The sequence below is a fragment of the Orycteropus afer genome, unplaced genomic scaffold (genome assembly GCF_000298275.1).
Source record: "Orycteropus afer afer isolate SDZICR_OR568_19922 unplaced genomic scaffold, OryAfe1.0 scaffold00463, whole genome shotgun sequence".
Classification (NCBI taxonomy): Eukaryota; Metazoa; Chordata; class Mammalia; order Tubulidentata; family Orycteropodidae; genus Orycteropus; species Orycteropus afer.
The window spans coordinates 1,483,494-1,495,921 of record NW_006922050.1 but is presented as its reverse complement, the minus strand read 5'-3'; the positions used below and the strand labels follow the sequence as shown (position 1 = coordinate 1,495,921).

Here is a 12,428-nt window from a genome sequence, read left to right as displayed (position 1 = left end):
AGTGAGGAAGTCAAGAGAGTTGCAAGATAGAATGGACTGATCTAAACTCAGGGAGAAAATTATAAATCACAGGGTAACCTCAAAGAAAATGATAAACCTTCACATCACAATAAAAAAGAGGACAACAAAAATATATAGCAAATACTAAAACAACAGCAATGAAGGAAATGATAACACACTTAATTTTTGTCGTTCAAAAAATAAGTTCAACACAGAAAATTATGTGGAACAAAGAAACCAGGAACACCATAAAAAAACACATAACAAGATGAAAGCAACCAATTCATACTTGTCGATAATTACACTGAATGTCAATGGATTTAATGCACCACTCAAGAGATGAGAGTTGAAGAATGAATAAGAAACCATAAGAGATCTACATAAATGGAAGAACATAACATGCTCGTGGATAGGAAAATTGAACATTGTGAAAATGTCAGTTCTACCTAAGGCAATCTATACATTCAATGCAATCCCAATCCAGATCCCATCAACATTCTTTAAGAATATGGAAAAACCAATCACTAACTTTATATGGAGGAGCTCTGGTAGTGTAGTGTGTAAAGCACTTGACTGCTAACCAGAAGGCTGGCAGTTCAAACCCACCAGCCACTCTTTGGAAGGAAGATTGGACAATCTAATTCCGTTGTAATACTGCCTTGGAAACCCAAGGAGGGGTCACTATGAGTTGGGTCTGACTTGATGGTACATAACAACAAAACAGCAACTTCATATAGAAAAGAAAGAGACCTCGGATAAGCAAAGAACTACTGTGAAACAAAAAAGTAGGAGGTCTCACAGTCCTGGATCTCAAAACCTAGTATACAGCCACAGTAGTCAAAACTGCCTGGTATTGGTACAACAATAGACACATAGGCAAGTGGAACAGAATTGAGAACCCAGACATAGATTGATCAACATATGATCAGCTGATTTTTGACAAAAAGCTGAAATCTATTATATGGGGAAGAGATGGTATCTTTAACAAATGGTGCTGGTAAAACTGAATATCCATTTGCAGAAAAAATGAAATAAGATCTATACCTCACACCATACACAAAAAGTAACTGTAGATGGATTAAAGACTTAAATGTGAAACCTAAAACTATGAAGTTCCTCAAGGGAAAACTAGAGGCAAATTTAGGGGCCCTTATCAGTGGGTTTTGGTTATATATGGCATAAATATACTATCAAGCGTAACCCAAAATTCACAAAGAGTAGAAGAGAAACTAGATGAATAGGACCTTCTAAAAATTAATTTTTTATGTGATTCCAAAGACTTCTCCAAAAGATTCAAAACAGAACATATATGGGGGAAAATATTTGGCAATGAAATACCTAACAAGGGACATATCTCTAAAATTTATAGAAAACCCCAACACCTCTACAACAAAAAGACAAAATAATCCACCTAAAAAATGAGCAGAAGATATGAATAGACACTTCACCAAAGAGGATATTCAGGTGGCCAACAAACAATATGAGGAAATGTTCATGATCAGTAGCCATTCACACATACACTCACTGCTGTCCAGTCAGATCTGACTCAGCAACCCCTCTTTGGGTTTCCGAGGCAGTATCACTATGGATTCTATGTCCAATCTTCCTTCCGAGGAGTGGTTGGTGGGTTTTAACCACTAGCCTTCTGGTTAGTAGTCAAATGCCTTAGGCACTACACCACCAGAGCTCCCCATTAGCCAACGGAGAGTTGCAAATCAAAGCAGCAATGAGACACCATCTTGCCCCAGCACTAGTAGCAAAGTTCAACAAGGTAGAAAATAACAAATACTGGGGAGGATGTGGAGAGATTAGGACTCTCATACACTGCTGGTGGGACTGTCAGATGACACAAGCACTGCGTAAAGCAGTATAGCAATTCCTTAAAAAGTTGAAATTAGCAATACCATTTGACCCAGAAATCTTATTACTAGGTATATACACTAAAGAAGTGAGAGCCAGGACAAGAACAGATATATGCACACTCATGTTCACCGCAGCACTATTTACAATAGCAAAAAAAAGGAAACAACTTAAGTACCCATCAATAGAAGAATCAATAACTAAACTATGGTACATAGACAAAAAGGAATAGTATGCGACCCTAAGGAATAACATAGAATCTGCAAAACACTGCGTAATGTGGATGAACTTGGAGGACATTATGCTGAGTGAAACAAATCAATCCCAGAAGGTCAAATATTGTATTAGTCCGTTATTGTAAAAAGTCAAGGAAAGGTTTATATATGGAAGGAAATTTTCTTTGTTGGTTAAGAGGGGTAGGAGGAGAGGGGATGGAACACTGTTAGATAGGTTGTTGTTGTTGTTATTTGCCACCGAGTCGGCCCCGACTCATAGCGACCCCTCCTTGGGTTTCCGAGGCAGTATCACTACAGAAGTAGGAATGCCCAACCTTCCTTCCGAGGAGTGGCTGGTGGGTTTGAACCGCCAGCCTTCTGGTTAGCAGTCAAGTTAGACAGGTAGAGACAAGAATTGATTTGGGTGAAGAGAAGGACAATGTACAAAATGTGAGTGATCAAGACAGTGACATTGAGGAAAAGGAAGACAAAGAAAGGTGCATGCGAGATGCAGTACTGCGTTGTCAGTGAAGGCAAACATGGGTATACAGGTGGATAGAGGGGTGGACAGGCTGAACTACTAGGTATGTCTACGCAGGAGAGAGTGTGCCCAAGACCATGTATAGGGTTGGCAGACAATGTTTCTACAAGTGTATTGGTATGTTCTGTAAGAATTCCCAGGTATATAGTAGAGCTGACAAGGGGCAAGATTGTAGTCACTTCTTGGCCACAGCCAGCTACCCAGAGGGAGAGGGTAGTTGGACCTGTGGGCTCAGGACCATAGTCCCAGGGGACATCAAGCTCAAGTGGCATAACACATTACACAAAAATATTGTTCCACATCCTAATTTGGTAGTGACTGGTCTTAAAAACTTGCAAACAGCCATCTAGATGCAATTATAGGTCTCTCCTTGACCAGAGCAAAGGAGAATGAAGAAAACCAAAGAAAGGACACATGGAAACAATTAGTCCAAGGGACTGGTACACTATGTGATCCTTAGCCTATATGACTTTGAGACCAGAAGAACTAGATGGTGCCTGGCTACCACTTTCAACCACTCAGAGAAGGATCTATGTAGGAGATGCTGGAAAGAGTGGGAGAACAATGTGGAATAAAACAAAAAAAAAAAAAAAAAAAAAGACCAGATTTGCTGGTCTGATAGAGCCTCAGGAAACCCCTGAGACTATGGCCCCTAGCTGCCCTTCAGGTATGGAATTGAACCCACTCCTGTGGCTTCCAGCCAAACAAAAGACAGGCATATGAGCTGAACATTTACATTAGATAGATACACTCTTTGGAGAGATCAATCATGGGAGAATAGAAGTGCTGTGTATGTTCAGGGAGACAGCTCTGGGAGCAGGACTGGATGGGAAGGAAGGACACAGGGAACAGATAACTATGGAGAGGAGGTGGGAAGAGAGCTGTTGCATTGTGGGAAATTGCAGTCAATGTCATGAAACAAAGTGTATGTGAACTGCTGTATGGAAAATGAATTTGCTCTGTAAACTGTCACCCAAATCACAATAAAAAATTAAAAAAACAAAAACAAAACAAAGCACATCATTCTCAAATCACTGGATTTAAGGCTATATCTCAGTTTTAATAATCTGAAGACGGTAAGAATTACGATGTTGTGTACATTAAAATCAGATATTTCCTTTTTATATAGACATACTTTATTTAATACCATGATAAACACATAAATGATTATCCCAAAAATAATAGTAGTAGAATTTAAATGGTAAAATTTTGAAATATTGATTCAGAGTGCCAAGGCTGGGCACAAAGGCCAAATGAAATGAAAATTTAAATGACTGTCTGATTATTTTAATCCATCTAACTATGAGTTAGGATAATTCAGATTTTTTTTTTCCTACCAGAAACTTCTAGCTATACTAAACTTTTCTGCTAACCATTTCAACTATCCTCTTTATTATTATTATTATTTTTTTCTTTTCAATATAGTCATTGGCTAATTCTCTGTTATACAGTCCAATCAGATGTGCTGATGTGATAGATCTGTTCAATACTCCACTTCTAAGCGCAACTTTGTGAACAAACCATAGCAACCTGACAGATCTGATTAGGTAAAGCAGTTTGAGTCCCCATCTTCTGTTGTTAACTGAGATGGCACCAGAACCAAGGTTTCTAACCCTCAGAAAGATTCCAGACCATGTAATTTGGTTCTCCTTGTGTAAATAAATTATTAGCCTCTGTGGAACAGTACGTTGTTGTTGTTGTTGTTAGGTGCTGTCTGGTTGGCTCTGACTGATGGTGACCTCATGTACAACAAAACTAAACACTGCCTAGTCCTGTGCCAGCTTCACTCTATTCAGGTCTCACGTGTATTTGGATCCTGGCTAATGTTACCTCATGTGCAACTATGACTCATCTGCCAGCAGAGACTTGTGTGTTGCTATGATGCTGACCAGATTTCAGTGCAGCCTCTAGATAAGATGGACTAGGAAGAAAGGCCCAGTGATCTACATCTGAAAATCAGCACTGAAAACCCTATGGAACACATTTCTACTCTGATTCACAGAGGGTCACCATGAGTCACAGTCAACTTAATGATGATTGGTAGGTAGGTAGGCAGTCTGTTCTCAATCTGGGAACTAGTTTTCCTCTCCACTACTCATCAGCTTCTCTCCAGTTTACTCTAGGAGATCTCAACCCAGTAGAAATGCAAGGAACTCAAGCAAGGTCAGCCAGTCTGGTGTTGTGAATGGCATTTAAATTTGAACTAATATGAGTTTCAGCAATAGGTTTTTTTTTTTTTTTTTTTTTTTTGCCTATAGTTAGCTGTGTCTCTTGGACAAATTAGTCTTCCTCATTCATGCTTATATTTATTCTAGAAATACTTAACCTAAAATGTTCTTGGTATTTGTTTCTTTGCTTCTTGGTATCAGTTTTTGTTTCTCCATCAGTAACATGGTTTCTTTGTTATCTAGTGCTGCTGAAACACAAATACCACAAGAGAGTATCTTTCAAGAACAGAAATTTATTTTATCACAATTCTGCAAGTTACTAGTACAAATCAGGGTCTTGGCCATGTTGATTTCTCATCAGTGACCTGGACATTCCTTGGTTGCATCTGTCTTCTTGGTTGCATGTGCTAACTTCTGTGCCTACTCTGTGCCTACGCTGCTCTTTTTATCAATCAGAAGTGATTAGGTTTAGGACTTACCCTACACTGAAATGTCTTCATTGATATAACAAAGGTAAAAAACCCTATTCCAGAAAGCTGTAATAATTCCTATGCCAGAAAGCTGTAATAATTTATATCACTCTCTGGTAGCATAGTGCCCAAGGCACTTGACTGCTAACCAGAAGGCTGGCAGTTCAAACCCACCAGCCACTCCTTGGAATGAAGATGGGGCAATCTACTTCCGTAGTGATACCATCTCAGAAACACAAGGAGGGGTCTCTATGAGTCGGGTCCGACTTGAGGGCACATCACTCACATGTTTTATGAGAGTTTATGAACATTTTTTTTCTTTTTTAATTGTGATTTAGGTGAAAATTTACAGAGCAAATTCACTTTCCATACAGCAGCTCACATACACTTTGTCTCATGACATTGACTACAATTTCCCACAATGCAACAGCTCCCCTCCCACTTCCTCCCCATAGTTACCTCTTTCCTGGGTCCTTCCCTCCCATACACTCCTGCCCCCTGAGCTGTCCCTCTGTGCATACACAGCTCTTCTATTCTCCCATGATTGATCTCTCCAAGGAGTGTATCTACCTAATATAAATGTTCACCTCATATGTCTGTCTTTTGTTTGGCTGGAAGCCACAGGAGTGGGTTCAATTCCAGACCTGTAGGGTAGCTAGGGATCATAGTCTCAGTGGTTCCATCAGGCTCTATCAGACTGGCACACCTGGTGCTTTTTTTTTTTTTTTTTCCCTAATTATTTTGAGTTTTGTTCCACATTGTTTTCCCACTCTATCCAGGATCTCCTACATAGATTTCCTTCCAAGTGGTTGAAAGTGGTAGCCAGGCACCATCTAGTTCTTCTAGTCTCATAGTCATATAGACTGAGGATCACATGGTGCACCAGTTCCTTGGACTAATTGTTCCCATGTGTCTTTGGTTTTCTTCATTCTTCTTTGCTCTGGATGAGGAGAGACCCATAATTGCATCTAGATGGCTGCTCGCAAGCTTTTAAGATCCAGTTGCTACTCGCCAAAGTAGGATGTGGAACAATGTTTTTGTGTAGTATGTTATGCCAATTGAGCTTGATGTCCCCTGTGACTATGGGCCTGAGACCACAGGTTCTACTACCCTCTCCCTCTGGGTAGCTGGCTGTGGCCAAGAAGTGACTATACCTTGTCCCTTGGCAGCTCTACTATATACCTGGGAATTCTTACAGTACATACCAATATACTTGTAGAAACATTGTCTGCCAACCCTATACATGGTCTTGGGCACACTCTCCCCTGCATAGACACTGAATAGCATGAACATTTTCTTATGCGTTATGTCATTGTAACCTTATAGCAATCATTTGAGGTAGCAGTTATTATTTCCCATTTAGTGGATTAACTTGAAGTTTACTGAAATCAAATGAAAATCAGGAAAGTCACATGTTTGCAATTAAAAGAGTGGTACTAAAATCTAGAAGTTTTAACGTAATGTCCAATGCTTTTGAGGAGAAAGAAGAAAAACAAACAAACATGTTTTAAGATGTTAGTACCCAGTCAGTTATTTCTTACCATGGTTTACTAAATGCTCTTGTGTGCAAGTCACAGTGGAGGGTCAGGCATGGCCTGACTTTTTGCTAGTAAAATTCAGAGGTTTAAAGATATATAGAGGAGGCAAAACATCTCAGCTGCAGTCAGAAAATATAAACTCTAAATATACAGGAAAGAGTACAAGAGAGTTTATTAATTTATAAATTCAATAATTATAAATCTCAATATTTTGGCACAATATTCATATAATTGCCATCTTCAAAAAACTTTTCTTTCCTTCAACGGTTTAAACTGACTTTAATGTTATATAAAATGTTGTTTTAAAGGTCAACAAGTAAGTTCCATATTACTAACATTAAAAAAAAAAAAAAAATGGGAGCTCTGGTGGTGTAGTGCCTAAGGCATTTGACTACTAACCAGAAGGCTGGAGATTCAAACCTACCAGCCAGTCCTTGGAAAGAAGAGTGGGAAATCTACTTCTATAGAGATACCACCTCGGAAACCAAAGGAGAGGTAGCTATGAGTCGAATCGACTCAATGGCAGTGAGTTTGTTCTTTTTGAATATAAAAAATGAACTTGGACAAGGAATAAATAGGAAAAAATATGAGTAAGGATGTATACATATTTACTTGAACTTGATGAGCCCCTTTGAAAGTTTGGCATGATGTGATAAGTAGGTTAAGTATGGAAAGGCAAAAATGTGTGCTTAGCCTGATATTTTATCATAATAAACATTATATATTAATTTACTATATTTTAATGCTCAATTCAGTAGTCTCCCTATAACATAAATGCTACCAGAATCTTCCTTTCAAAAAATTGGAGATGCTAGGAATTACCATGGTGTTTTCCCCTAAAAAGGTAGAGGTAAAAAAAAAAAAAAAAAAACTATTCAATACAAAAAGTTGACTCAATATGGAAACCTTTTAATTCTACTACAGTGAAACACTTATGATTACTCTGAATTGCTTATCTATCACTTGTCAAGGTTTGGATGTATCACATTACCCATACAGCATTCTCACATTGCAAAAAGAAGTTATACTTTGCAGAAGTGGGGTCAAGGCCTTTCCCACACCAAGATTGTGAAAGACTATGTGGTGATTAAAGCATTCAACTGCTAACCAAAAGGTTGGTGGTTTGAATCCACCAGCCCCTCTGGGTGATAAAGATTTACAGCCTTGGAAACCCAGTGGGGCATTTCTACACTGTCATAAAGGGTCACTATGAGTTTGACTCGATGGTAGTTTTATATATATATGGATCTGTAGTAATTTAAAATGTGTCTTTTTCCTTTCAAAAGGCAGTGAAAGTTAAATCGTAATAGTAAAAAATAGGAGATAGCACAATAAAATCAGTAATATTCATGGCTTTTTAAATCTGGTTCAAAGTCTTACTTTGAAGTACAATTTCTGTTTGAGCCTCAGTTTCCTCACTTGGACGATGAGGATAATAACATTCATCTTGCAGAATTATTGTTAGACTGGGAGATACCCCATTAGAAAGGCATATATTACATTACAACTCAGCCCCTAAGAAAAACAATCTATACTAACCAAAAGTTGTGAGTAGGGGATGGGGCAGGGGGTAATAGTGGTGATAGTGGGTATTTATTCTTCTTTATTCCAATATATTTATTCTTCTTTATTTCACTTCTTTATTCCAATGGACTGTTCACAAGACTTTATTTCAACTACTATTTTTACAACACCATCTTTTAATTTGGAGATTCTGGAAAGATCTGAAGGAGTACTGGTAGTGTAATTGTTAAGATCTTGGTCCCTGGTTTGTACCTATCAGTCGCTCTGCAGGAGAGAAGACCTGGCTGGCCACCTGTTCCCATAAAGATTGTAGCCTAGGAAACCCTGAGGGACAGTTATACTCTGTCCTATAGGGTCCTTATGTGTCAGAATCCACTGAACAGCAGACAACAACAACAAAAGGATACAAGATAAAATGCTTGCCCTCACCAAACTCCATCAAATTTGAACATGGAATTTCTTTGAAACCATCGTCCAAGTAGGTAAAGAGCAAAAAAACAATTCTGTCAAGGGCTAGAGAGGTAGATAAGTTTACCCTCTCACTTCCTTCACAATGTGCAGTATCTTCAAGCTTCCATAAGGTACAAAACAAACAAAAACCAGTGTGTGTTAGAGTAGAATTGTGTTCCATAGGGTTTTCAACAGCAGATTTTTAAGAAGTTGTCAGGCCTTTCTTCTGAGGAGACTCAGGGTGAGTTCAATCTGCAACCTTTCAGTTGTTAGCAAGTGTAACCCTTTGTGCCACCCAAACACTCCTTCATAAGCTTACCAAGGTTTGAAATGGATCTGAGAAACCATTAACACCAGTTGTTTAGCTTTTTGATTAAACACACACATTTTTTTTTTTTTTTTTAATGCTGACTCCAAAGAAAGCAAAGTATAAGGAGATTTAAGATTTAATTACGGATACAGCATCTTATTCTTAATAATCAGTAAGTCTGGCTGTTTTAAGACTAGGCTTGGAAGGCAAAGCAGATGTAAAAACTCTTGAGGAATAAAACCTCCTCCTCAGGTCCTAACAGAATGGAAAAAAATGCTCGGCGGTCGGACCAAGTACACCTAATGAAGAGAATCAAACCACAGACAGAGCATTTTAACGAGGGCCCTGGAATCCCTTTCCCCAAGATTCGGTGGGGTGAGGCCGCTGGAAGCCTCGTTCCCCGCGAACACTGAGGAGTGGGAAGCAGCGGTTCGGGGAGGCTGCCGGCCGCGGTAATGCACTCAGGCTGATTTGCATTGTTACATCCTGATGTGAAAGAAGCGTGCAAAATCACAAGAAAACCCAAGTCCTAGAGGCTGTCATCTGGGGCTTGGTTGCTAGACATCCTATGCTTTCAGGTCCCAGGGGTGGGACAAAAGGTTCCCAAGGTGGGGAGTTATTGAACTTTTAGAATGAGGTAATAGAGCGAGTCGGGGGGCGGGGTGAGGCGGCGGCTGCAGGATGGGAGCAGGGGGAAGGGCGGAGGTGGTTCCCGATAGTGTTGTCAGGATCCAGCCCCACGCTGGGCAAGCTAGAGGCTGGAGGCGTTGAGACAGCGCTCACTTCTCCAGTTGCTAGTTGGTTCTCTTTCAAGTAAAAAACGCGAGAGGAAAGGTGTCGCCTGTCGGGGAAAGGTCGATCCGCAGCTGGGGCCTCCAGCCATCCTGGTTGCGTGGGGAGGGGACAGCAGGAGATGCGGGCAGCTGTACTCCAGTCTTTGGCCCGGCGGTGACGGCGGCTCCTCACTGCACCAACCTGCGGGCCGAGCTGGCTGGGCGCGTGGCGGCCCCTCCCACGCCGCACCCAACCCCCACGGCCGCCTCTCTGCGCTCTGCCCTGGTCTGTCGGCCCCAGGTCCCAGTAGGTGCTGCAAAGACCGGTGTGTGGAGCGCCTCTTCGGGTGCTCAGCCAGTGGTGGACTGCAGCCCGAAGGGGACGTCGCGGCCACCGCTTCCCGCACCCGGCACTTCAGCTTTCCCGGAGCCAGCACACCCCTCCCTCCTACTCTCCTCTCGTCCGGCCGCCCGCACCGGGCACCCCCTCCCCCGCCGCTGGCCCCGCGCCTTCTCCCTGCGCGCCGGGCGCCTCCTCTTGCTCTGCTCTGGGCCCCTAACCGGCTTCTCCGTTCCGCGCTCCTCGCGCCCCCTCGCTCTTTTCTCTAGCTCTTTCTCTCGTTCTTTCTCGCCCTCTCTCTTTCTCGCGCGCGCGCGCCTCCCTGCCCCGCTCCCATCCCGAGTCCGCTGCGCGCCGGCCGCCGCCTTGTCATGTCAGCATGGAGATCCGGCAACACGAGTGGCTCTCGGCCTCCCCCCACGAGGGCTTCGAGCAGATGAGGCTCAAAAGCCGCCCCAAGGAGCCCTCGCCCAGCCTGACCCGAGTGGGCGCGAACTTCTACAGCAGCGTCAAGCAGCAGGACTACAGCGCCAGCGTCTGGCTCCGGAGGAAAGATAAGCTCGAACACGTAAGGACAGCTTGCTCTCTGCGGCCCCGACCCGGCACCCACTGCACGCCCCCTCCCTCCGCGAGGGCAGGGAGCCGGGCAGGTGCCAGCACCTCTGTGCCCCTTGTTGAGGGAGGGCGTCCGCGTTCTCGGTCCTGATCTAGGGGCTTTTCCTTCTTCTGCACGTTGTGGCCCTAAAATACTAGGCTGCGGGAAGGGGATGAGAGGTTCCCTAACCGGCACAGCTGGGAGACCCCTCCACAACCCGACCGCCCATTGTGGGGTTTCTGTGCACTGTGTTCCTGAGGTGCCAGTGCGGGCTGTGCAGAGTGTAACTGCCATAAGCACCGGTAGTGGGTTTTTGAGATGTGCTTGCCAGTCTGTTCTGGGCGATTTTACTCCGTCCAGAAACTAACAAATACAGGAATCTGAGATTTAGTCTGGGCCCACGCACAAGTCCTTAAAGAGTTTTCTGCGGAGTGTCCGCTGGGCTGAGCAGTTGGCTATTCTCTCTACTTGAGCAACTAGGGAGGGATTTGCGCGTTGCAAGGAGAAAGGCGACCAAAAGAGCAGATCGTACTGCTCCCCAGAGACCAACCACTCTAGAGGGTGGGAACAGGCGAGCAGAGACCTCCACTTGCTGAAGGAGTGCGCTTCACACGTTGCGTTATTGGCTAGCCATTCTGGACAGAAGAAATCCCTGAAAAAGAAAACGTTTAGTGGAACCACAGTTTTAAATTTTACCCATCAACATCTCCTTAACCTACTCTTAAAATGAAATTAGGAGAATTGTACTAAGAGTGTAACACAACTAAACTATTTTCCTAGTGAAGGAAAATATGTTGTTTCTTCTCACAGTAGTGCACAATCCAAATTGAATCTGTTGATGAAATGTGGAGATTTCCGGGTATTTGGCTCATGTCGCCAATTATGATAAAAAAGTAAGAACTAGAACTCCTGGAACTCATGCATGTATCTCCAACGCCTGCACAGACCTGTCTATGAGCTTGCAGCACCCACAGACTTCTCAAGAGGAGGAGCTCAATAGGGATATTTCTCTCTTATAACACTAAAGGAAGATGCTTGCCTTTTGCTGAGGCCCTGATTAAGTCCTGGGAAGCTGGCTTAAAAGCTGTGAGTTGTGTAACAGGCTCTTGAATCATTTGGACAGTTCCGATCCTTAAGACCATTAAAGTTACTGAAGGGAGATTTCTAGGGTGGCAAGATGTTTAAAGGGCAACAGTGCCCATTTAAAAATTCATGCTCCAGAATTAGTAAAAAAAAAAAATAATAAAAAAAATAATAAAAAAATTACAGAATTAGTAAAGAGACCTGTAATGTTATTAGTTTAAAGGGGTTGTTGTTGCTATGTGCTGTGGAGTCAGACCCGACTCATAGGGACCTCTCCTTGGGTTTCTGAGGCAGGCGGTATCACTAGGGAAGTAGATTGCCCAGCCCTCCTTCCCAGAAGTGGCAGGTGGGTTTGAACTGCCAGCCTTCTGGTTAGCAGTCAAGTACCTTAGGCACTATGCTACCAGAGTTTAAAGGGAATTATAGCATTTTTGTGTAACTTGGTTCTTGATGGTGTTAGCTGATTTTAGTACCACAGAGGGTGATAGTCTTAGTATGTTGTTGTTATGTGCTGTCCAGTCAAACCCAACTCATAGCGACCCCTCCTTGGGTTTCCGAGGC

At 42.5% G+C, this 12,428-nt stretch overlaps 1 protein-coding gene across 1 annotated transcript in view; it reads left to right on the top strand.

The window, feature by feature from the left end:
* The first annotated feature begins 10,568 nt into the window (after positions 1-10,568).
* PLD5 (phospholipase D family member 5) overlaps positions 10,569-12,428 on the top strand; it is an 864,342-nt gene continuing 862,482 nt past the window's right edge. Inside the window, exon 1 of the mRNA XM_007954513.1 lies at positions 10,569-10,757. Within this exon, the coding sequence (XP_007952704.1) occupies positions 10,569-10,757 (189 nt within the window). The remainder of the gene's footprint in view (positions 10,758-12,428) is intronic.